The sequence below is a fragment of the Hirundo rustica genome, chromosome 15 (assembly GCF_015227805.2).
Source record: "Hirundo rustica isolate bHirRus1 chromosome 15, bHirRus1.pri.v3, whole genome shotgun sequence".
In the NCBI taxonomy this organism is placed as follows: domain Eukaryota; kingdom Metazoa; phylum Chordata; class Aves; order Passeriformes; family Hirundinidae; genus Hirundo; species Hirundo rustica.
The window spans coordinates 15,639,487-15,664,579 of NC_053464.1; the positions used below are offsets into that span (position 1 = coordinate 15,639,487).

Genomic DNA, 25,093 nt, shown 5'->3' on the forward strand with positions numbered 1-25,093 from the left:
CCCAGCCGGGAGAAGGGAAATCACTGCGGGGAAAGCTCGCAGAGCCTCTCCCCGCTGTTGGCAGCAGCGGTGAGGAAATGGGGTCACCTCGTGCTCCGGGGTTCCAGCAGCATCCAAGGGGCCGGGATCCCTGGCAGCTCCGGGGGAGGACGGGGTGGGCAGGACGGAGCTCGGGGCTGTGCTGACTGAAATAGATCCATGGCTCCTCCAGCTCCCTCCAGGGAGTGTTTGGATGTGGAGGGTGGTGCTGGAGCAGCGCTGCTCGGCTGGAAGCCGCTGCCTCGGGAAGGTTTCCGGCCAGGAGAGGTGGCTGTGCCTGCTGCCCGTGGGATGTGTGACCCTGGAGCTGCCCCTGGAGCTCTGCCTCTCCCTCCTGCTCCAGCTGGGGGATTTGTGCTGGTGGGGCAGCAGAATTCACCTCTGAGAGTCAGAGAATGGTTTGGACTGGAAGGAGCCTTTAAAGCTCAGCCAGTGCCACCGTCAGGGACAGCTCCCACTGTCCCAGGCTGCTCCAGCCCGTGTCCAACCCGGCCTGGGACACTGCCAGGGATCCAGGGGCAGCCACAGCTGCTCTGGGCACCTGTGCCAGGGAATGCCACCCTCCAGGGCAGGATTGTGTCCAGAGGAGCCCTGCTTGGGATGGGCTCCCCAGAATGGGGAAAGGGATGGGAAGGGATGGGATGGGATGGGATGGGATGGGATGGGATGGGATGGGATGGGATGGGGTGGAATGGAATGGAATGGAATGGAATGGAATGGAATGGAATGGAATGGAATGCTTTGCCCAGGGGGAGGCTGGGGCCTGTGCCCGTGGCAGAGTGAGGCAGACCCCAGTGGTCCCTGCCTGTGAGCTGCCAGTCCCTGATTGTTCCCCAGGAGCTCATGAGCTCATGAGAATCCACGCTCAGTCCTGGCTGTTGTCCTTCTGTTGGGGGATGGCCCTGCCCTGCACCTGCGTTCATCCACGTCACCCAGCCCTGAGCTCTGCCTGCTCGCTCTTTAAAGATGGATAAAAGAAGTTGCCTTCCAGGAAGTTCAATTATTTAGTTCCTGGCAGGGCTTGCCCGGCTTCAGGAGCTGAATGAAAAGCAGTGTCTGGCTCAGTGCACCGTGTTTCAGCCCCTCTGCAGAGTTACCAGCTCCCCATTTTGAGTTTGCACAATTTTTCTGGGCTGCTGAGTCACAGGAGAATGTGTTTATTGAGGATGGAGGTGTGGGTGGGCTGAGAGGACAGCCAGGGAGCCAGGGGCCGGGTCATTGCAGGGAAGATGTGCTGGGGTGTGTGGGACCAGGAGCATCCATCCCTTCTGTGGGAGCCTGGTGGATTTCAACGCCAAGCACCAGAGTTCAGGATGTGAAATACCAGAATTAAGGTCTGAATGGCTTCATCCCGCTTGGATGGCTATTTTCCGTGCTCAAACACGGTCTGTGCGAGCGGGACTGACACAAACCCACCCCTGCTCCCCAGCAGGCAGCCGGAGCTCAGCCCGCGCTACGGATCCCTGGAAATTTCCATCTGCGCTGAGGCAGCCGCTGGAAGGAAAACTCTTACACAACGTGGGCTCTGGGAGGGGGCAGAGGTCACCTCACCTGCGCCACAGCTACGAGCTGCAAATCGTTCTGCAAGTTCTCTTTCAGTTGTGTAATCCCGGGGACTCTCAGGCTCCGAGATAAACGCGGGAAGATAAGGCGGTGTCCGGGGAGCTGCTTTGATTCTTTATGGCTCTTCAAAAGAGCTGACCCCGATGCTGGATTTGCCGGGGTCTTCCCTGGCAGCACCACGTTGTGCAGCACCGAAATAATTTGTAATAACCTTTTTTTTATGGATGCCACTGGAATTCTGGTCTTTAAAATGTACCAACACCGATTCACAGAGAGCACTTGAAGCGTTTGAAGAGCATGGGGTGACAGGACAAAGGGGGATGGTTTCAAACGGACAGAGAGGAGGTTTAGGTTAGATTTTAGGATGAGATTCCTCCCTGGGAGGGTGGGTGGCCCTGGCACAGGTGGGTTTCAGCGTCCCTTCCAACCCAAACCCGTCTGGGATTCTGTGACGGTGTTAACAGTACTTGATGATGTTCTTTGGCGTCCGCCTGAGTGTTTTTTGGAGTTTGAGTGGTTTGGGTTTAAATCCCAGAATGGTTTGGGTTGGAAGGGAATTAAAGATCATCCAACCCTCAATCTGGTTTTCTATTCAGACCCTCATTTGGGTGCTCTGGTTCGTGTGGAAAAGCGAAGGAAAGGCGGCAGATCTGCACGGTGAAATGAGAGGAGTGAGACACAGGGGGTGGACAAAACAGGGGCAGTTCTGCCTTTCCTGCCCAGGTAGATGGATGAGGGAAACGTTCTCTGCCATCCCTAAAAACTATTTTTGGAAGCCTTGGCTTGTTTGGTGCCACCACTTCCTGTACTAATTGACACAGTTGCTATTGTCACTTATCTAACAAATCGGTGCAAGCCCAAACAAGGACAAAAATAAGTGTCTGCTGATAGGAACAGATTTCTCTGTTCTCATCCCCACGCCTTTTCCCACCGGCAGAGCTGCCGTGTATCCTCTCGAGCAAACCTTGGTGCCGAGGATTCCATCTCCGTGCGGGGCTGGCGCTGCTCAGAGCAGGGCTCTCGCCTCTGCGTGTCCCTGGCACCCCTGAACGCGAGGCAGGTGCCGAGGCTGAAGCTCCCGCCGAAGGGAAACCCTTCCCTCCAGGCTGTGCTTGTGTTTCATCCCGCTTCAGGCCTGTGCTCAGCGGTAATTAATGCCTTTGTCACCTGAATGTGGACCATTTCCTCTGCAAGGCTGGGGCAAACATCCCCGCTCCCTCGGGAGTGGTAAATGTTTAAAAGCCAAGGACAAGGGGTTAATCCTCGCGTTTGGGCTGTGACCTTGCCGCGCTCCGATGCCGGGACACAGAGCCTGGACAGCCCTGGGCAGCGTCCCTGCGCCAGGACCGTGCCAGCAGCGCCTTCTCCCTGGCCAGGGCCGTGTCCTGGTGCTCCTGGGCGGTGCCCATGCTGCTGGGGATCTGGGGTTTGGGACAGCTCAGCTCCTGGCAGCGCCTGTGTGGCGCCGTGGGAGCTGCTGCAAGGAAGAGGAAGGGCCAGATGAAATCTGGATATGTGTTACATTAATCTCCCATAATAAGTACCCCAAAAATAAATGAGATCTGGATTCCTTCTGCCCAAGTTAAAATCCTTCCCAAAGGAGCGCTCGACTGGGCGTGCTGGGAGCCGTGGTGGCCGATGGATTCCACGGCCCTGGGAGATGGTGCCCTGGGAGCTGTTAGAATTAAATCAGGTGTTCCCCTGTCCCACAGGTCCCGGGGTTCACAGGGGCCCCAGAGAGCAGACAAACCCAGCTCCCACTCCTACAGATATCCCAGTCATATCTATAAGGTGATGCCAACACCTCTTGGCCGTAGGAAGCAAGTTCTTGGGAGGGGAAATGGGGTGATGGAGGCTCTTTTAGGGGTGCCATTACTGGGATTCTCCTGCCTGACCCTTGTCTGTGGTGTGGCCACAGAGACAGGCAAGTGGAAATTTCCTTCCCATCCCCAGGGCCTTGTGACAACATCATAAACCACCGTGGTGTTCTTTACCCTGCTTACGAGAGAGAAGAGTTCCTATAAACCCCAGTCCCCGGTCAGCCACCACAAACACGGGCTGCAGAGGTTGCTCAAGGCTGCAGGGCCCATCCCTGGAGGGCTGGGCTGATCCCTGCCTGGGCCCTGGGCACGTTCCTGCTGCTCCAGGGAGCTGCCCTGGGATCACCCGGGCAGCGGCGGCCGTGCCCAGCACTGGGGATGTGTGACATTGACCCTCACAATCAGGCTGTGCCCAGCACTGGGAATGTGTGACACTGACCCTCACAATCAGGCTGTGCCCATCTCTGGGAATGCGTGACATTGACCCTCACAATCAGGCTGTGCCCAGCTCTGGCTCTGTGTGACATTGACCCTCACAATCAGGCTGTGCCCAGCTCTGGCTCTGTGTGACATTGACCCTCACAATCAGGCTGTGCCCATCTCTGGGAATGCGTGACATTGACCCTCACAATCAGGCTGTGCCCATCTCTGGGAATGTGTGACATTGACCCTCACAATCAGGCTGTGCCCAGCTCTGGGAATGTGTGACATTGACCCTCACAATCAGGCTGTGCCCAGCTCTGGGAATGTGTGACATTGACCCTCACAATCAGGCTGTGCCCAGCACTGGGGATGTGTGACATTGACCCTCACAATCAGGCTGTGCCCAGCTCTGGCTCTGTGTGACATTGACCCTCACAATCAGGCTGTGCCCAGCTCTGGGGATGTGTGACATTAACCCTCACAATCAGGCTGTGCCCATCTCTGGGGATGTGTGACACTGACCCTCACAATCAGGCTGTGCCCAGCTCTGGGGATGTGTGACATTGACCCTCACAATCAGGCTGTGCCCAGCTCTGGCTCTGTGTGACATTGACCCTCACAATCAGGCTGTGCCCAGCTCTGGCTCTGTGTGACATTGACCCTCACAATCAGGCTGTGCCCAGCTCTGGCTCTGTGTGACATTAACCCTCACAATCAGGCTGTGCCCAGCTCTGGCTCTGTGTGACACTGACCCTCACAATCAGGCTGTGCCCAGCTCTGGCTCTGTGTGACATTGACCCTCACAATCAGGCTGTGCCCAGCTCTGGCTCTGTGTGACATTAACCCTCACAATCAGGCTGTGCCCAGCTCTGGCTCTGTGTGACATTGACCCTCACAATCAGGCTGTGCCCAGCTCTGGGAATGTGTGACACTAACCCTCACAATCAGGCTGTGCCCAGCTCTGGCTCTGTGTGACATTGACCCTCACAATCAGGCTGTGCCCAGCTCTGGGAATGTGTGACATTGACCCTCACAATCAGGCTGTGCCCAGCTCTGGCTCTGTGTGACATAAACCCTCACAATCAGGCTGTGCCCAGCTCTGGCTCTGTGTGACATTAACCCTCACAATCAGGCTGTGCCCAGCACTGGGGATGTGTGACATTAACCCTCACAATCAGGCTGTGCCCAGCACTGGGAATGTGTGACATTAACCCTCACAATCAGGCTGTGCCCAGCACTGGGGATGTGTGACACTGACCCTCACAATCAGGCTGTGCCCAGCTCTGGCTCTGTGTGACATTGACCCTCACAATCAGGCTGTGCCCAGCTCTGGCTCTGTGTGACATTGACCCTCACAATCAATACTCCAAAGATCAGCTACATCTGGATTCCTTCAGCCCGAGTTCAAACCCCTCCCAGTGGAGCCCTTGCTGGTGGTGCTGGGAGCTGGGGGTTGCGAGGTGCTGGTGCCTGGGGGTTCCCCCCTTTCTCCCTCTGCCTCTGGTGTTCCAGGCAGTGATCCCTGCTGGGGTGGGGAGGATTTAGGGAGGGTTTGATCAATGTTTGATCAATGCCAGCTTTTGGAGTGGCTGCTGGATCCCTTGGCACCCTCACCTGCATCTCCATTTGAGAGCAGAGCAAGAGGTACATGAAACCGCCAGCCTTGGAATCTCCGGGCAGGATGTGAGCTGAGCTTGAGGGGAATTCTGATTGAAGGTCTTCACTCACAGGGTGGGCAGGCCCCGGCACAGGGCGCCCAGAGAAGCTGTGGCTGCCCCTGGATCCCTGGAAGTGCCCAAGGCCAGGTTGGACAGGGACAGGGGAAGGTGTCCCTGCCCAGGGTAGGGGGTGGCACTGCCCAGTCCTGTTTCTTGGAGGTCCCTTCCCAGCTGAAGCAGTCTGGGATGCTGGGATGGCAGCATCAGCTGCTTCCCAGGGCTCTGCCCCTTGGGCTGAGCGCAGGGGCCACCCTCCAGGTGTGCACGGCAGGAGCCACATCCCGAATCTCTGCAGAGCCCCCTAAAACTGCACCACCAATAGCAACAAAAAACCGAGGGGAAAAATCCCCAAGCCTTGAAGCAAGGCTTGGCAGTGATAACGAGCTTTGATATCCCTGGGGGCCGGCCCAACAGCTTTTATGACCCCTTTTTTTTTTTTCTTAGCAATGCAAATCCAATCTGTATTTAGAGCCTCCCGTGCAGAGCTGCCTCTTCAGACAGTCAGGGGGAGCCTGGCAGCCTCCTGGGGTCCTCATCCCTGCGAGACCCCCTGCTCCTGCGCATCCGGGCTGTGCTCAGCATCCCCCAGGGCCCATGGCCGGTCTCTGCCCGCTGCCGGACGCGCTGGAGCTGGAGGTGAAGCCGCAGCCCCCGCGGCCGCTCTGGTACGAGCGCCACGTCCAGCCCTGCGTGGCCGAGCTGCTGGGCACTGCCCTCTTCATCTTCGTCGGCTGCCTGTCGGCGCTGGAGGACGCGGGGGGCGCGGGGCGGCTGCAGCCCGCCCTGGCACACGGGCTGGCCCTGGGGGTCACCGTCAGCGTCCTGGGGGACATCAGGTAAGGGCAGCACCTGGGGCTGCAGGTGGGCAGGGGGGATGCCCCTGGATCCCGCCCCCGGCCCGAATCCCGGTGCCCGCGGCACCCCTGCCTTCACACGGAGCCCCGTTGGCGGCGTGGCCCGTTGTGGGGTGGTGGCACCTTTGGTGGCACCCGTAACTCCGTGGGTCTGGGGTTCGCCTGGCTTTGGATTGCAGTGTTTCAATGTTTAGCCCCTTTTAATAAAAATTGGCTGAAACAGGAACGTTCTCTTCTGGGAGCTGGAACTGGGAGATATTTAAGGGCCCTTCCAGCCCAAACCATTCTCTGATTTTATGATTCTCTGTGAAGCTGAGATGATTCCTTTTACGAGGATGTCAGAGCAAAACGTTTTGACCCAACTGTGCTCCTCTTCTGGGTATTTTCAGGTTAAAAAAAAAAAAAAAAAAAAAAAGTGGTTTCAATTACTCAAAATCAGCATTTAGACAAATCTGCTCATTGAAAAAGATGTTGTGTGGAGCTGAGATACAGATTTATCCCCAAGGAAGGAGGAGTCCCCGTGGGATTTCATTCCCTTCCCTTGTGTCAGCTCCACACAGCCCAGGGCTGGGATTCTCCAGGCTGTCCTGGGGGCTTGGTCAGGATCATGGGCAATGCCAGGGTCCAGAGCAGTGGGACTGATAATTTATCAGTGCCTGATAGGAGGGGAAACGGCCCAGGGTGAGGTTTGTGCAGTGGGGACTCCTGCCCCACAGTGCCTGTGCTGGCAGAGCGGAGATGGGCCCCCCTGCACCCCAAACGCAGGGCAGCAGCACACGGGGGTTTGTGGTGAGGGGCTGCAGAGGGGGGCGGGGGGTCCCCGTTCGCTCTGAGGCCAGGAGGAGCCAGATCAGCATCCTGCCCTCGGGGATATTTTAGCCCAGAGTCAGGTTCACACAGAATCCTGAAATGGTTTGTGTTAGAAAAGACCTTAAATCCCACCAGGTTCCGCCGCTGCCATGGCAGGGCCACCTCCCGCTGGCCCAGGCTGCTCCAAGCCCTGTCCTTGGGCACCGCCAGGGATCCAGGGTTCTCTGGGTGCCCTGTGCCAGGAACTGCCCACGCTCCCAGGGAAGGATTGTGCCCAGGGGGGCTGCAGAGGAGCCCGGCTCAGGGGGGTTCCCCAGCCTGGCTGCTCCCCCAGGTGGGGTTTGTGTGCAGCCGGGTCCTCCCCCAGCCCCGGGGGCTGGCAGCGGAGCCGTGTCCAGCCGGGGCTCCATCCCTGAGGAGCTCCCTGCTCCGCTGCTGGGGTTTGATCCCAGCTGAGCAGTCAGATGTGGTTATCCTTCCCAGACTCTCTGACTCATCAGCAGCAATTATCAGGCTGATCAGTTATGAAACCTGATCATTAACCCGTGTCTCATGGTAATCAGTTTTAATTAGGGGGTCTCTGTGTCTGGCTTGCTCGTGCTTTTCGAGGTGAAGGATTCAGCTCTGGTACTGAAGCAGCAGCCCTGCTCCAGTCCCTGTCCCCCCGGGGGACGCGTGTCCTGCCAGGCTGGTGCAGCCCCAGCAGTGCATCCCTGCAGCCCCAGCGGTGCATCCCTGCAGCCCCAGCGGTGCATCCCTGCAGCCCCGGCGGTGCATCCCTGCAGCCCCAGCAGTGCATCCCTGCAGCCCCAGCGGTGCATGCCTGCAGCCCCAGCAGTGCATCCCTGCAGCCCCAGCGGTGCATCCCTGCAGCCCCAGCTGTGCATCCCTGCAGCCCGTTCTGCCAGCGCCGCAGCAGCTCCTGGCAGCTGCTGGGTGCCGCAGCCCCAGCTCCTGTCCCCGCAGCTGCCCGTGCCCGCGCTGCGGAGGGGCTGGGTGTGCAGGGAGAGGAATCCGCTGGACCCGCGGAAGGGCCGGAAAAGCGTTTGTGGTCCCGGGCCGGGGTGAGCGCAGGGTGTGAGCCCCGCGCTGGGGCGAGCCCCGGGCTGATGCTCCTCTCTCCTCGGCAGCGGAGGCCACTTCAACCCCGCCGTGTCCCTGGGCGTGTGGCTGCTCGGGGGGCTGCGCATGACCATGCTCATCCCTTACTGGTTCTGCCAGCTCTGCGGAGGGATGATCGGAGCTGGGCTGGTGAAGGTACGGGCCCGGGGGTGTTTCCAGGCGGGGCTGGGGCACAGGGACTGCCCTGGCCTCCCCAGCCGGCGCTGGGCTCTGGGGCCAGGCTCACCGAAGCTCTCCAGAGGTTTGCTGCGCTCACCAGAGAGGCGCAGCAGGACCGGGGGTGGCTCTGAGGCGCTGCCAGCTTGGCTCAGGGCGTTTTCCTGCCCTCGTTCCCCCCGCCCTGCTCCCTGAGGGCCCTTTGGGCTCGGTGCTGCCCATCCCCAGCGCCGGCAGCACCCTGCGCTTTGGTCAGCGCCGGGACAGCCGGGGCTGTGCCGGGCTCACGGTGCCGGGCGGTGCCCAGAGCCTTCTCTGACGAGCCAGGCGCTCGGGGCTGGCTTTCCTGCCGCAAGCGCCGAGTTTAGCTCCTCTTTAAGCCGCCCGCCGCCCCGACAGCGAGCCCATCTGCTGGCACAGGGCGCAGCCCGCAGCGCGCTGGGCACCGACGGCTGTCCCCGCAGGCTGTGGCACCGAGCGAGCGCTTCGGGAACGCCAGCGGAGGAGCCTTCGGCGGCATCACGGCTGACGAGCAGGTCCCCGGGGCGCTGGTGGCGGAGATCGTGCTGAGCTCCTTCCTGCTGCTCGTGGTCTGCATGGGAGCCGTCAACGGCAGCACCAGGAGCCCGCTGGCCCCGCTGTGCATCGGCCTCACCGTCACCGCCGACATCCTGGCGGGGTGAGCTGCGTGTCCCCTCAGTGTCCCCTCAGTGTCCCCGCCCAGGGACCGCCGCTGCAGGGGAGGACCCGGGGTGGGACCGGTGCTCCGAGCCGGGGGCAGCTCTGAGCACCCTCCATCGGCTCAGGAAGGATGGGAAGGGCTGGAAAGATGGGAAAACCAGATCCCACCCCAAGCACATATTTACCCCTTTAACCTGCACCAGGGAGGAGAGAGCGCCCTGCTCCTGGGGGGAGTGGGATGGGATGGGATCCATGGGATATGGGATATGGGATATGGGATATGGGATATGGGACATGGGGTATGGGGTATGGGATATGGGATATGGGATATGGGATATGGGATATGGGGTATGGGGTATGGGATATGGGATATGGGATGGGGCAGGCTGGGATGGGACCTGCTCTCCTGCAGCACAGCACCGACCCTGCTGCCCAGGGAAACTGAGGCAGGCCAAGCACAGCAGACAGGTTGGCAAATGATCCCAGCGGGTGTCCTGGCAGCTTTGGGAGAGCTGATGGTGCGTGCAGGAGCAGCCTGGGCTCAGCCTGGAGCAGGAGCAGCCTGGGCTCAGCCTGGAGCAGGAGCAGCCTGGGCTCGTCCCTGCAGGTGGCACCGGGGCCGGCTCAGCCCCCCGAGCACCCGCCGTGGGTGATAAACCCCGGGCCTGCCCAGGCTGTGTTTGCCCTGGGAAGCCCTGAACAAACAGGAGGGGGTTGTGTCCCTGGTGTCCCTGGTGTCCCTGGTGTCCCTGGTGTCCCTGCTGTCCCTGGTGTCCCTGGTGTCCCTGCTGTCCCTGCTGTCCCCGTGGCTGCTGAGAGCACTGCCAGCCTCAGCCCTGCAAACCCATCCCCCGTGGAAAACCACCCTCATCACCGAGCAGCCGTGTCGGGCTGGGGGCCAGGGCGGTGCAAGCCCCCTGCCCTGGGAGGCAGCCCCGGAGGCGGATGCTGCAGCCCCACCGCACTCACTGCCCCGTCCCCAAGGGACAGGAGCTGCCGCCGTGTCCCGCCGGGATGACGCAGTGCCTCTGTTCCCCTTCCAGGGGCGGCGTGTCCGGAGCCTGCATGAACCCGGCCCGAGCCTTCGGGCCAGCTCTGGTGGCAAACTACTGGGACTACCACTGGGTGTACTGGGTGGGGCCCATGGTGGCCGCCCTCCTCGTCGGGGCGCTGGTGAGGTAGGTGACACCTGCAGTGACCCTGGCGGTGCCACCCTTGCCCCTGCGCTGCTGCCTCCTCCGTCGGGCAAGGCTCCCGGCAGGTGTTTTCCAGAGGGGATCCGAGGGCTGGAAGCTCCTTTCCCTTTCCCTTTCCCTTTCCCTTTCCCTTTCCCTTTCCCTTTCCCTTTCCCTTTCCCTTCCCACGGGGACAGCTCCAGCCTGTGTCCGCACGTGCCTCTGTCTTGTGTGGCTGGGCCGGCGCTGTCCCCCTGTCCTTGTTGTGTCCTCGCCACGGCAGGAACGCTGATCCCCGGGTTCTATCTCTTTTCCCTCCCCAAAGGCTCCTGCTGGGTGACCGGGCCACCCGCCTGCTCCTGAAGTGACGGCGAGCTCAGGGCCCGGCCGCGGGGAGCGGGTGCAGCCCAGCACGGCGGGTGTGGAACCTCCTGCCCCTGCCCCTTCCCCTTCGTCCTGCGCCCCTCGGCACCTTCCCTGCGCCCTGGGGCAGCCGCGGATCCTCTGCCGCTGGAGGAGGATGGGAATCTCCCGGCCAAGCCACGGCCCCGGGGCTCTGCCGGCCCCCGGCTCACCGGGAGCATCCCCCGGCAGCGCCGGCGTCCCCCGTGCCCCGAGCTCCCCTGGCACCGCCCGTGCGCAGCGTCTGAGCCCCCGGGGCTGTGCCCGGGCACGCACAGAGCCGGGGAGCACCGCTTGCGCCTCTCAAACCGGCCGGGATGACTCCAGGCAGCTCCTGCCGCACGGGTGCAGCCTCAGAGGGCGACAGGAGAGGGGAGCGCTGGGGACAGCCCCGTCCCTGGCCCCTCGGGGCATCGGCAGCACCAGGGGTGCGGCGCTCAGCCGGGTGCCAGGGCCGGCCCTGCCCTGCCGGAGCAGCAGCGGGGTGGAGGGGCGCTGCCAGAGGCAGGAGGGGCAGCGCAAGGGGCGGACGGAGCCGGGCGGGCAGGCGGAGAGGAGCCAGCGCCGCGGCTCTGCCACAGCCGGGCATCAGTCCCCTCCGGCAGCGCTGCCCCGACTCATCCCGCCGCCACCAACCTCCCCCGGGGGGCTCGTGGGGCCGGGGGCTGCCCTGGCACACGGGGGTCACTGCGAGCGCTCCCCGCCCCACACGGGAACCCCTCGCCATCCCCGGGTTAAGTCGCTCCGAATTTTTGTGACGTTTTAACTTGGGAAATGCCCGTGGCTTCCCCGGCTCCCCCCGGCGCGGCTCGGAGGTGCCCCCGGGGCAGCGCTGGGGCAGCTGTGTCCCCACGGCGGGCACTGCCCACATCCCGGGCAGCGGCGCAGGGATGGGGCTGGAGGGGGACAGGGCCCGGCTGTCCTGAGCGGGGCCAGGGCACCTTCCCCGGGCAGGGACGGGCTTGGCTCCGGCTGCTCCCTCTCCGGCAGCAGCGGGTGGGGAGCCACCCCCGGCTACGGCAGACGCCTCCTCCCTCTCCGGCCCTGGCCGTGACAGGGCAGCGCCCGGCCTCCCGCTGTCCCCGTGGGGCCGGCAGGGCACTGCCAATGTCACCTCTCTCTCTATTTTGGGCTTGTTTTCTACTCGCCCGTGCCGGGAGCTGACCCACGCAGGGCCGCAGGCGCGCAGGGAGATGTTTTTAGAGAAGCGCGGCGCTGCAGAGATGCTGGGGCGAGGGAAGGCTGGGAATGGAGCACCCCTGGCGAGGGGCGAGGGGGGATCGCTGCCCCCTCCCAGGGCTGGGCAGAGCCCCGGGAGGCACCGCGGGCCCCGGGTGAGCCGGGAACCCGGCAGCTGCTGATGCCGGGAGGAAAACGACGCAACCCCCAGAAGGAGACAAACAGCGAGGAGATGTCACCGGGACGGTTGGCATGGCAACGCCACAAAAAATGCCGAACCGAACGCGGAGCAGGATCGCCGTTTCCGCCCCAAAGGGAGCCCGGGGGAGCCTGTGGGGACCCGGAGCGTCCCCGCCTCTGCTCGGGGCTCTCGGTGGGAGCGGGGCCGGAGCCCCGGGCTGTGACGGGCTCCCACCTTCCCCTTTCGAGAGGATGCCCGGCCCCGCAGGAAACGCGCTTGGCTGCGGCTGCCTCTGCACAGGGCAGCCTGCTGCACCGCGGGGTGCACTGCCGGCATCCCAGAGCCCCCCTGCACCCCAAATCCATCCTGCACCGCGGGGTGCACTGCCGGCATCCCAGAGCCCCCCTGCACCCCAAATCCATCCTGCACCGCGGGGTGCACTGCCGGCATCCCAGAGCCCCCCTGCACCCCAAATCCGTCCTGCACCGCGGGGTGCACTGCCGGCATCCCAGAGCCCCCCTGCACCCCAAATCCGTCCTGCACCGCGGGGTGCACTGCCGGCATCCCAGAGCCCCCCTGCACCCCAAATCCATCCTGTACCGCCGGGTGCACTGCCGGCACCCCGGGTGTTTCCTGCACCCCAGCTCCATCCTGCACCCCAATTTCCTCCTGCATCCCAGCTCCATCCCACACCCATCTCCCTGCTGCACCCTGGGTTCAAGGCACCTCTCCCCGGAGGTGCAGGAGAGGGGGGCCCAGCAGGTCCCTCCAGGGCAGTGGTGCCACCACCTGCAGTCCCTGGGTGCAGGGGACAGCAGGGGGACAGCAGGGGACAGCCCGTGCACGGCCTCGTGTGCTGATGTGTTGGGCACATTCATCCTCAATTTGTCAGGGTGACTCTTGATAAAGCATCTGTAACACCACGTTGTTTTTCCTTGAGTATTATTAAAGTGCTTGATTTATGCTAATTAAATACCAATTAACTCCCAAGCACTTAATGTGCTTTAAGGACATAAAATACCTCTCATTCCCGTTCAATTAAATTTGCATCAGGCCTGGACATGGGTCTGCGCCGTGCTTTTATCGGCACATGGATCTGCTGGGATGCTGCCCGGGGTTTTCCAGGTCCTCGGTGCCTGCTGGGATGGAAGGGGGTGGGGATGGGGCTCGGGAATAGGGTGAGTGCAGGATCCTGGTGGTCACTGCTGGGATGAGGGGCTGGGGGGGCACCAGCACCCAGCCCCTGCCTGCTGGAAAGCTGGGATGAGCTCCGGGCACCGGGGAGAGGTGCCAAAGGCTGCACGGACGCCAGGCACACGCTGGCCCAGGTGCCACCAGCTGTGCCCGGTGCCAGCACTCTGGGGACACCGGGAAAACAATCAGAGCGCTCAGCTCTCCCCTGTGCCCTCACCTGCAGTCTGGGAAAGGATCAGCTCCCAGTGTTTTCCTTTCAGCAGGATTGGGAGGGTCTAGCAGCGTGTTCCCCCGCAGCCCCCCAGCAAGGGCAGCACGCTGAGGGGTGCCAGGAGCCTTGTGGGGGGGACAGGACAGATGAACACTTTCAGAATGTGCCCCATGACAGCATCTGGGAATTCTCCCGTCGCTCAGCTCCGAGGGTTTTCTGCAGCTGGAGAATTCACAGCCTGGGGAAAAAAAAAAAAAAACAAACCAAACCTGAATGAATCCTTTCAGCTCGTTTTGCCCATCAGGCAGACCCGCAGCGGCTGCAGAGGATGAACCCCGAGCTCGTCTCCGGGTGCGCTCCAGCCCCGGGAGCCGCGGGGCTCCCCTGGGCGCTCCCGGGGCCGGGTGTCGGCGTGGGCAGGCGCGGGGGGCGGCGGAGGTGGGCGATGACGCGCGCAGCCAGCCCTGCGCGTGAGCTGGCAGCTGCATGTAGGAGCTGGGAGCGAGGATGGAGGAGTGGGAGCGGGGATGGAAAGCTGGGGAAGCTTCGGCAGCCGCGCCATCGACAGCCACTGCAGCGGGGATGGGATGGGATAATGGGATAATGGGATGGGATGGGATGGGATGGGATGGGATGGGATGGGATGGGATGGGATGGGATGGGATGGGATGGGATGGGATGGGATGGGATGGGATGGGATGGGATCCATGGGATGGGATCCATGGGATGGGATGGGATGGGATGGGATGGGATGGGATGGGATGGGATGGGATGGGATGGGATCCATGGGATGGGATGGGATGGGATGGGATGGGATGGGATGGGATGGGATGGGATGGGATGGGATGGGATGGGATCCATGGGATGGGATCCATGGGATGGGATCCATGGGATGGGATGGGATGGGATGGGATGGGATGGGATGGGATCCATGGGATGGGATGGGATGGGATGGGATGGGATGGGATGGGATGGGATGGGATGGGATGGGATGGGATGGGATGGGGATAGGTCCCTGCCTTGCCAGCCTTGGCTGTGCCTGTGGGGCTGGGCACTGGGCCCCAGGCTGGGCAGCATCCCTCGCGGCTGTGCCACCTCCCCCAGTGATGTGCCACGGCCCTCAACAGCTTGGCATGTCCCTCGCTGCTGTGCCGTGTCCTTGTCACCGTGCCACACCCCTCACTGCTGTGCCATGGCCCTTGCTTCCATGACAAATCCCTCACCACTGCTCCATGTCCCCAGCACTGCCCCATGTCCCCCAGGAGCACGGTGCCAGCTGTGGTCCCCCAGGGCCAGAGCAGCCCCACCAGGGTGTGCAAAGAGCCCCAAGGAGCCTCCCCCACCACGGGCAAAGCTCCAGGCACTCCCGGCAGAGAGCTGGGCGTGTTCCCTGGGGACAGGAGGGGACATTCCCAGCTCAGCGTTGGGGGCCAGGCCCACTGGTGCCACACCTGCTCCAAGGCCGGAGGAAAGGAAAGGTGGGAAGAGGGGTTTCCTCCCTGTTCCACCCCACCTCCACTCACTCCATTGATCTTTTGTTTCTTCTCATTCCATCGGCCACCCACTCGGGCTCCCCGGAGAGGAACTGGCACAGAGGTGTCCCCTGGGGCCCCCGGACCTCTGGAGCCCATTCCCCATCCCCTGCTGACATCCAGCCTCGCTTCCCGCAGCACCCGGGGCTCTCCGTGCCCAGCACTGCTGGAGCTGAAGGATTTACATTTTAAAGGGGTTTTAGAATGGATTTGCACAGACATTTATCTGCAAGTGGTTTTTTTTTCTTTTTTCAGCTTTTGCCACTCTGAATGTCGGTGGAGAAGAAGCAGCAGCCAGAAACCGCAGCAGGGAAAGCCTCAGAGGATTGGTGTGTGCCCACACAGACCTGGCGAGAGCGGCAGCCCAGGATGGCACGGGCCATCCTCAGCCACAGCGGCTCCTCGCCGCGCTCCTCGGCCTGGGAGGGCGGCGGACACCTCCGGCCGTGTGCCAGCCCGGCAGCACCCGCGGCCGAGGGGACCTCTGTGCCACCGCCGTGTCACCTCTGTGCCACCGCTGTGTCACCACCGTGTCACCTCTGTGCCACCGCTGTGTCACCGCTGTGCCACCGCTGTGTCACCACCGTGTCACCTCTGTGCCACCGCTGTGTCACCACCATGTCACCTCTGTGCCACCTCTGTGCCACTGCCGTGTCACCTCTGTGCCACCTCTGTGTCACCTCCATGTCACCTCTGTGCCACCGCCGTGTCACCGCTGTGTCACCTCTGTGCCACCGCCGTGTCACCACCATGTCACCTCTGTGTCACCTCTGTGTCACCTCCGTGTCACCTCTGTGTCACCTCTGTGTCACCTCTGTGTCACCTCTGTGCCACCTCTGTGCCACCGCCGTGTCACCTCCATGTCACCTCTGTGCCACCGCCGTGTCACCGCCGTGTCACCTCTGTGCCACCTCTGTGTCACCTCTGTGCCACCTCTGTGCCACCGCTGTGTCACCGCTGTGTCACCTCCGTGTCACCTCCATGTCACCTCTGTGTCACCTCCATGTCACCTCTGTGCCACCGCCGTGTCACCACCATGTCACCTCTGTGTCACCTCTGTGCCATCTCTGTGCCACCGCCGTGTCACCACCATGTCACCTCTGTGCCACCTCTGTGCCACCGCCATGTCACCACCATGTCACCTCTGTGTCACCTCTGTGCCACCTCTGTGCCACCACCATGTCACCACCATGTCACCTCTGTGCCACCTCTGTGCCACCGCCGTGTCATGTCTGTGCCACCTCTGTGCCACCGCCGTGTCACCTCCGTGTCACCGCCGTGTCACCACCGTGTCACCACCGTGTCACCTCGGTGTCACCGCCAGGCCGGGCTGGCTGGAGCCAGGGCTCGGAAGGGGAATGCTGGCGGCGCTCTGTGCTGGCAGCAGCCGGAGTGCTGCACAATAAATAGCCATTTTAATTACCGCACAATATTTACAAGATCGCTTCCTCGTTTGGGAAATCAAAGCAAATGCTCCATCAGAATGATCAACGCCGCTCAGAGAAGCGCGGGGCCGATGGAGGAAGCCCTGGGCTGCCAGCGGAGGAGGCTTTGGCGCTTTTTCACCTCTGTGCCGCCGTGCGCCCGCGGTGCCCGGCACTGCCGGGGCGAGGCTCGGCCCTGGGGGGACCCGCAGGGTTTGTGCGGGATGCTGAGCTGCCAGGGCCGGGCTCTGACGGGCCCCGGGTGCGGTGGGTGACAGCAGGGTCCGCCCCGGGTCCCCGCCCAGCTTCCCGCGCCCTGGGCGTGCCCCGGGCCGGGATGTCCCGGACTGAACCCCGCAGGGCTGCTCTTGTCCCAGCCCCGCTCCCGTTCCCGTTCCTGTTCCCGTTCCGCGCTCTTCCCTCCTCTCCTTTCCTCCCTGGTGTTTATTTTTTTCCTTTTTCGCAGCCCTCCCGTTGCCATGGGGACGGGACGGTGACATCCCGAGCCGGGCGGAGCGGAGGGAGCGCGGCTCCCGGGGCCACCCCGGACACGGGCGGGGGTCCCAGGGCTACGGGCCCCCCGCCCGGGCCGGGAATTCCCCCGGAGCGCCCCTTTTCCGGCGGGGTTTAATCACCTTCGAGAACCTGCTGCCAGTCCAGAGGGTCCTTTCGGGGGAGGAAATTCCATCTGGAATGAGCAGGGCTGGTGTGGGGGGAAGGAAGGAGGGCCTCGGCACCCGAACGTTTGCTGATAAAAGGGCTCGCGGGACCTGAGGGATGCGACCCGGGATAATCTGGGATCACGGAGAGCTCACCCTCCTTGCTCCCGGAGCAGGGAGGACGCCCGGGGAGCCCGGGTGACTCCTCACGGGCTGTCCTGGGGTGCAGAAGCAGCGCCAGGGTCCCATGGGGACGTTGGGAGAAGGAACAGAGGGGGAGAGTTGGGAATGCGGGGGGCTCCGAGCCCCAGCCGTGTGTCACTGCCAGCGCCACCCCCGGGTGACAGGGGGACCTGAGCCCGCCCGGACGGGCACGGCCGCGGCCCGGGGTCCGAGGGGAGCCCGGGGGCACAGGGGCTGCTCGGGGGCTTTGTGCCCCCCTGGAGCCGCAGCAGGGCCGGGGTCACCGCCCGCTCCCGGGGCCGCGGATCCGGAGCTGCAGGAGCTGCAGGAGCTGCAGCCGAGAGGGGAAAAGCCAGAAAACAATTTACAGCTTCCTGCAGATGGCGACCGGCGCGATGTGGCTGACAAACACAGACGAGCGAGAGTGAGGGAGGGGTAAATAAACCTCGCAGCTGGCGGGGTGAAACAACCTGCCGGGATTTACTGAAAATTCCTGCTCGGGCTCCCATCCCCGCGCCGGGCAGGACGGTGACACCCTGGGGACACCCCAGGGGACCGGGGGACGCCGTGTCCTCCCACCCGCTGCCCCAGGGGTCCCCTCGGGGCCCAGGGACCCAGGAGCAGCCGAGCTGCAAAACCAACTCGGGTCAGTGCATCAGAGAGAGGGGAAAGCCCCGTGCAAATGTTTTCCGTCCCCAAATTATTTTGGTTTCTAAACTGGTGAAGGCCCAAGTCTTTCGGGGGGGACTCTTCTTTTTTTTTTTTTTTTTTTTTTTTTTTTTTTTTTTTTTTAATGAAACTTTTTCAGATTATTTCTGGAAATTCATGGGTTTTCCTCCCAGTGAGGCGCTGAGGGGACACGATGGGCTGTGGCACTGGGGAGGGGGTGGCCATGGGGACAGCGGGGGACAGCGAGGCAGGCGCTGCACCCCCGGCCCGCGGCTCCCGCCTGCCGCTCGCCCTCGAGCCGGAATAATCTCCAGTGGAAAATCACAGGAGATAAAGGCGGTGAGGAACAGCGAGCCCCACCCGGCTCTCAGGGCCCTGCGCCTCATCCCGGGCTCGGCCGTGCTGGGAAAGCGCCGGAGCCGCTGAGGAGGGGCAGCAGAGCTCGGTGCCCGGGGGCACGAAGCCAAGGAGCCCCATTTTCTGTGCGGCATCTGCCTGCAGGGATTTGTGCACCGAGAGCAGGCCCGGATAAGCTGCGGGTGGCCAAAAGCCAAAGGCATCTCAGGAACATCCGCGTGGGGATTTCCAAATCCCGGGATTCGGGACACCCCGGTAAGAGCGCGCTCGGAGAAGCGAGCACCCGGCACATCCCTGCCCCACAGCCCGACCGGCGGGATCCGTGAGCGTGGGGCGGCAGAGCGGCTGAGAGAGAAGGGATCGCCGCCTCAGCCGGGAGGAAAACCCTCCCGGAAAACCTAATGAAGAAATCATCGCGCAGGGATCAGCCCCGCGCCGTTAATGAGCCGCGTTGTTATTTAAATGAGGCTCCTGGAAGGGCTGGGTGAAGAATTCATTACGAGATGATTTTTCTGAGCGCTGTGGCGAGCGATGGGTATAAAACCAGCCCTCCCTCGGGAGAAGGGAGCTGCGGAGGAATTCAGCTCCTGGCGGGGGGAGCAGCTGGAGATTGCCATGGCACAAGCAGAATTAATTAGTGTGCAGCCCGGAGGGGGCAGGTGCCGCAGCCCGGCCCGGGGATGGCAGGGGCTTGGTGGCTCTGCTGCGGTCCTGCTTCCCCTCGGCGCTGCCCCAGACCCGGGCTGTGTCACCAGGCTGCTCCGAGCCCTGTCCAGCCTGGCCTTGGGCACTGCCAGGGATCCAGGGGCAGCCACAGCTGCTCTGGGCACACTGTGCCAGGGCTGCCCACCCTCCCATCCAGCCCTGCCCTCTGGCAGTGGGAGCCATTCCCTGTGTCCTGTCCCTGCATCCCTCGTCCCCAGTCTCTTTCCAGCTCTCCTGGAAATCCCACGGGCACTTTAAGGGGCGCTGGGATCTCCCTGGAGCTCCCTCTTCATCTTTCACATCACTCACTCACTGTTGAGTTTGAGTCTTGCTTTTTCGTCCAGCATAAAAATTTAATGCTGTCCTCGACTCTTGGCGCTGTCTCCCGGCTGTCCCAAGCCCTGAAGCTCCCCTTTGCACTGCGGTCGGACATGTGGGGGTGGCAGTGCCACTGCGCCCCTGCCACCACCCTGACCTCGCCCTGCGCCCACCCAGCGTGGAGCACAGAGGGACACCAAAAAGCCGGATCAGCAACAAGGAATAACGACAGCTTCCTGTAGAGTTACAGGACACGGAAGCCAATTATTGATCAGACGGTTTGGGAACCAAGCAACAGAACCCCAAGGATTTCACCACAAACTTTGCCTAACCAACTGTGCTGGAAGGCGGTTGGATGTGGGCCGTTTCTGGGTACATAAAACAGAATTAATTTGTTCTCCCTGAAAGCCAGCAGCCAGGAATATGAAATATTTAAATAGCCCGAGCGCGTTTGGCGTGTGCCGAGCCGTGCGAGCAGCCCGAGCCCCCCCGCGCCCGCGGGGTCAGAGCAGCCTTGGGCAGCCGCGGTGGCCGCGTCCCTGCTGCGGGGGGCAGAGGCTGCACGGCCCCGGGCAGGGAGCGACGCGGGCTCCTCCTCTCATCGAGCCGCCTGCAGCGCGCCCTGCCTCGAGCGGGGATGGAGAAACGCTCCGGGTGTGAGAAATGAGGATGCATTTCCACAGCCGGGCACCGGGCACCGCGGCTCTGAGCTGGGAATGGTTTCACTCCTCCGGTACGGCCCTGCCTCCCCTCTCAGCCTGGGCACGGCCCCGCCGCCCCTCTCAGCCTGGGCACGGCCCCGCCGCCCCTCTCAGCCTGGGCACGGCCCCGCCCGGCCCTCCCTGCAGCCTGGGGGTCCCAGGCAAGCTGGGGGATGGAGCCTTGTTTGATTTAACCCCTTCCCGCAGCCCCTCACCTGCTCAGTGCCAGCCCTGCCAGCTGCCGCATCCCCTGCGCTCAGGGCACCCTCAGGGGCGGCCGTGCCCTCTTTGCTTTGGCCGGGTTTCCTCCTCTCCGCCCCACACACCCGAGCGTCTCCGCCCGCTGTGTCTGACCCTCCTCCGGGTGAGCGGAGGTGCCCTGGAGCCCCCTGCGCCCCCCGGCAGTGCGCTGATGTCCTCAGAGAGCGGCGTCCGTCACATCCCTGCGCCCAGGGCAGGCGGGCATTCCCCATCCGCCCCGCCGGGCACGGCCGGCCGCCGGAGCGGGCGGGAGGAGGCAAAGGGAGCGCTGGATCTTCACCCCAGCACCGGAGCAGGGGCTGTCCCAGCCGGGCGGCGCTGTGGCCGTGTCCCTGCAGCTGTCCCCGTGTCCCCGCGGCTGTTCTTGCGGCTGTCCCCCTGTCCTGGTGCCTGTCCCGCTGTCCTCACGGCTGTCCCCCTGTGCTTGTCCCCCTGTCCCTGTCCCCGTGTCCCCGCGGCTGTCCCTGTGCCTGTCCCCCTGTCCCTGTGCCTATCCCCGTGTCCTTGCGGCTCTCCCCGTGTCCCTGTGGCTGACCCCGTGTCCCTGTGGCTGACCCCTGTCCCTGTGCCTGTCCCGGTGTCCCTGTGCCTGTCCCCGTGTCCCTGTGGCTGACCCCCTGTCCCTGTGCCTGTCCCAGTGTCCCTGTGGCTGACCCCTGTCCCCGGGGCTGTCCCCGCGGCTGTCCCCGTGTCCCTGTGGCTGACCCCTGTCCCCGGGGCTGTCCCCGCGGCTGTCCCCGTGTCCCTGCTGCCGTCCCCTCGCTCCGGCCGCTCCGGAGGTTTATGTAAGCTCGGGCTCCAACATTTGTGTTTTCTCTGTCCCAGCGGCGGCTGTGAAGGATCTCCTGCCGCCGGTGGGTGGGAGCTGGGTCTCTCCTCACACGAACGCAGCCTCTCTCTCCCCGCTCCATCCTCGCTGCACGGAGGACGTGGGACACGCCAAAGCTGTGAAGGCAGAAAGGGAAAAACCAGAGCAGCTGATGCCACCGCGCTGCGGGGGGTGCCTGTCACCCCGTCTGTCCCCGGCGTCCCCAGGGAACCCGGGGCAGACCCCGCTCCCGGCTCCAGCTGCGCTTCTGCCCTGGGCCATTTGTCCCTTTGTCCCTTTGTCCCTTTGTCCCCCGGGGTCTGGCCGGGCTGTGCTGCCCCCGGGGACCCCCCGAGCAGCCTCTGAGGGGGGACTGAAGAACCAACTGCTGAGAGCAGCGACAAGATCCTCCAGAGCTGGGAGGGACCAGGATTTTCTGCCTAAGAAGATCCCTGTCGCTGCTCCAGAATCCCTGTCCCTGTCCAGGATCCCTGTCCCTGCTCCAGGATCCCTGTCCCTGCTCCAGAATCCCTGTCCCTGCTCCAGGATCCCTGTCTCCACTCCAGGATCCATGTCCCCATTCCAGGATCTCTGTCCCCACTCCAGGATCCCTGTCTCCACTCCAGGATCCCTGTCCCCACTCCAGGATCCCTGTCCCCATTCCAGGATCCCTGTCCCCACTCCAGGATCCCTGTCCCTGCTCCAGGATCCCTGTCCCCACTCCAGGATCCCTGTCCCTGCTCCAGGATCCCTGTCCCCACTCCAGGATCTCTGTCCCCACTCCAGGATCCCTGTCCCTGCTCCAGGATCCCTGTCCCCACTCCAGGATCCCTGTCCCTGTCCCCCCTGGCGTGCTGGCCGAGGGCAGGATGACAAACGGATGTGGCGGCTGCCGAGCGCTGCTCAGGCACCTTTATATCTAATTAGAGCTGGACTCTCCTTCCACCTGCTTCCTGTGGCTGATTTGGGTCCCGAAAACAAAAAGAGATTAAAAAAAAAAAGGAGAGAAATCTGTTCGGCAGCTTTTTTGTGTTCCTCAGAGGCTCCAGGGGAGCAGCATCCCCACAGCAGCGCGGGCGCTCCCACATGAGCCGCTGCTCCAGGGCACAGCTCCCACACTCCCGGGGCTCCCGCACGTGTGCAGGCAGAGCTCTCCTGGGAAATGGAGAGAATTCCGCCTGGCTTTGGGGCCGGCTGCGCTGCGGGGTGAGGCCGCGGGGCCGGAGCCGGCCGGCGCAGCATCCCGCGGCGGCAGCGGCTCCCCGTGCCCCGCGATTCGGGGTGCGGGGTTCCCGGGAAGGGCCCGTGTTCCCGCTCCTCGCCCCCGGCCCGCAGGCTCCCGCATTTCCCAGCACGAGCCCGGTGGCCGCTCCCAGCTCCCCTTCCCCCGGCTGCCTGGTGGGAGGATGAGGTCCCTTCCTGAGGATGTGAATCACGGCCCCGGGGCCGGCTGCCCCGCTCCCGCTGCCTCCCGTGCGCAGCGGCTGCCCCGGCCCCCGGAGCTCCGGCAAAGGGAGCTGGGGCTTGGCAGCTCCGCGGAGATGCCCTGCGTGCCCGGCAGCGCAGACACCTCCTCCCACCGCTCCGCTCGGGGTTTGCAGCAGGAGCGGACGGAGGGGGAAGCACCAGGCTGAGACGCGAACAGGAATGGACTGGGCCGGTTTCCCCTCCGCTCCACGGCCGTGCTCCCCTGAGAGCGCCCGCTCGGGGCTGTTTGTGTGTGTGTCAGTCCCTCCGCACACCTGGGGGGCTGCGCTTGCCTTAATAAATACAGCAGCTTCCTCAGAGGAAGGAGCTGCTGGGACGCTCATCCCGACATTCCGAAGTGATGGGGGGATCCGCATCCTCAGCTTTTGTGAAAATTTGCACGGCCGTGAAGATCCTGCCTTTGATACGACGTGACTCAGAGTGCACTAAATAATGAAAAAAAGTAAAATAAGGCGGAATTATGTAAACTAAGGAAAGAAGAAAGCAATCCCCTGAGAGCAAGAACTGTACCTGGCTTTTGTAGTTCTGTACCACGGCCCAGCAGTGACGAAAGTTTGAGCATGATTATCGTGATTACCGACACTCGTAGGGGGAAATTAGAGCCATATTCTCTGCGTTCCACGTGCAGCAGTTATGGGGGCTGTCCTTGGAAAATGGGAACATACAGTAAAAAAAACCAAAAAACAACAAGGCAGAAACAGGCAAAGCCCAGAGTTTACAGCTAAAACGAGCAGAATTCAGCCTGGCGTGGCTCCGCGTGCAGCGCTGAGGGGAACACCCCACTCCCCTCGAGCCGTGCAGGGGGAAGGACTCAGAACGCCCTGTTGTTATTCCCATTGTTCCTTTCCATGCAGGAGGAGTTATCTCTTCATTTCTGCTTCACGGATCCCTGTGTGAGCCCGCACTGAGTGGGGCTCCCGGGGCAGGGGGGACCCCGCGGCGTGGCCGGGGCTGATGGGCACGGAGAGCCCCACGCGTGGCCCCCGCACACCCGGGGACGTTCCCTCACCCCCTCCCGGCACGGCGCAGCACGGGCAGGGACGGCTGCAGCTTATTTCTCCTCCTTAGCGGGGAAATCAGACGGTGCCGAGGGATGGAAGCAGCCTGCTGCTCCTGGAGGGTGACATCAGCAGGACGGGTCAGCCCCGATTCATTGCTGCAACGAACCTTTTAGAGCAGCTGCATAATGACAGCCCTGGGCCTATTTCGGGAAAGTCTCCTGGGTGTTTAATTCCATGGAGTGAGCGGGGCTTTCTTCAGAGAAAGAGCATGTAGGATGGAGGGCTGGATCACAGCTGAGCAGGGATGGTCTCGGGCCTCAAAAGGGGAAGGATCACGTGGATGCGGATCCAGAATTAAATCCCAGGAATGAGAATTTAGAAAGACTTGTTTGTGGAAATAGGGATACGTTTCACTTGAAGTTGTCTCCGTGTTTTGATTTGAATTCTCATCTCCTCAGCACCCAGACCAGGACGAGGAAGCACCCAAGGAGACCTGGATGAAGGAGGAGGGGGCCGATGGATCTGATTTTCGGTGTCTGTGAGTGCTGCCAGGGAGCGAGAGAGATGTGGCTGGAAATCCCCTCCGTGCCAGGCAGCTGAGGTGTTTGCAGTGGGTCGGTGAAAGAAGGTCATTATTCCAACTGCAAATTCAAAAAATCCTTCCCAGAGGACCGCTGAGGCCGTGGTTTGTGTCCCTGTGCCTGTGTGTGAGCCCTGGGCGTGTGGCCTGGCCCGGGCTGCTCGTGGCCACGCTCCTGCTCCCCCAGCCTGGCACAGCTGCTGTGCTGAGCTCCTGCCTGGATCCCCTCTGGACCTGACTCGTGTTGTGCAGAAAATCAGGGTAGGGGAAAAAAGGCTCCCGGCCTGAACAGGGAGAAATCTGGGACTCCAGGGCCCCAGCGCTGCCGCTGCCAGCCCTGCAGTGGGCATGGGGCAGTGCAGGTGTCCCCGAGGCTGGCACGGTGACATCCATACCCAGCTCCTACTGAGCGCTGCTCCTTCCCCCACCCGCCGGCCCGGGCAGAGGCGCGGGGCCGTGTCCCTGCCTCGGTGACCCTGCCCACAGCCCCACGCGGGCCCCGGGCGGGATCGACCCTGTCCCGGGGATTGTCCCTGTCCCGGGGATTGTCCCTGTCCCGGGGATTGTCCCTGTCCCGGAGTTTGTCCCTGCCCCGGGGTTTGTCCCTGCCCGTGCCCACTGTCCCCGCTGTCCATCCCTGCCCGTTCCTGGTGTCCCCACTGTCCATCCCTGCCTGTGCCCACTGTCCATTCTTGCCCATTCTCAGTGTCCATCCCTGCCCATTCCTGGTGTCCCTGCTGTCCATCCCTGCCCATTCCCGGTGTCCATCCCTGCCCATTCCTGGTGTCCCTGCTGTCCATCCCTGCCCATTCCCGGTGTCCATCCCTGCCCATTCCTGGTGTCCCTGCTGTCCATCCCTGCCCATTCCCGGTGTCCCCG

General features: G+C 63.0%; 1 protein-coding gene across 1 annotated transcript; it reads left to right on the top strand.

The window, feature by feature from the left end:
- Window positions 1–6,157: 6,157 nt before the first annotated feature.
- On the top strand, window positions 6,158–10,729 carry AQP8 (aquaporin 8). The gene is made up of 5 exons (XM_040079449.1): window positions 6,158–6,399; window positions 8,358–8,484; window positions 8,970–9,184; window positions 10,230–10,364; window positions 10,687–10,729. Exons 1-5 carry the CDS (start codon window positions 6,158–6,160, stop codon window positions 10,727–10,729), a joined length of 762 nt encoding a protein of 253 aa, XP_039935383.1.
- Window positions 10,730–25,093: the final 14,364 nt, after the last annotated feature.

Excerpts from the sequence above, each read along its gene's own strand:
- AQP8 (XM_040079449.1), top strand. The coding sequence starts at position 6,158 with ATGGCCGGTCTCTGCCCGCTGCCGGACGCGCTGGAGCTGGAGGTGAAG. Across the intron at positions 6,400-8,357 it reads AGCGTCCTGGGGGACATCAG|CGGAGGCCACTTCAACCCCG; the intron begins GTAAGGGCAGCA and ends TCTCCTCGGCAG. Across the intron at positions 10,365-10,686 it reads CTCGTCGGGGCGCTGGTGAG|GCTCCTGCTGGGTGACCGGG; the intron begins GTAGGTGACACC and ends CCCTCCCCAAAG.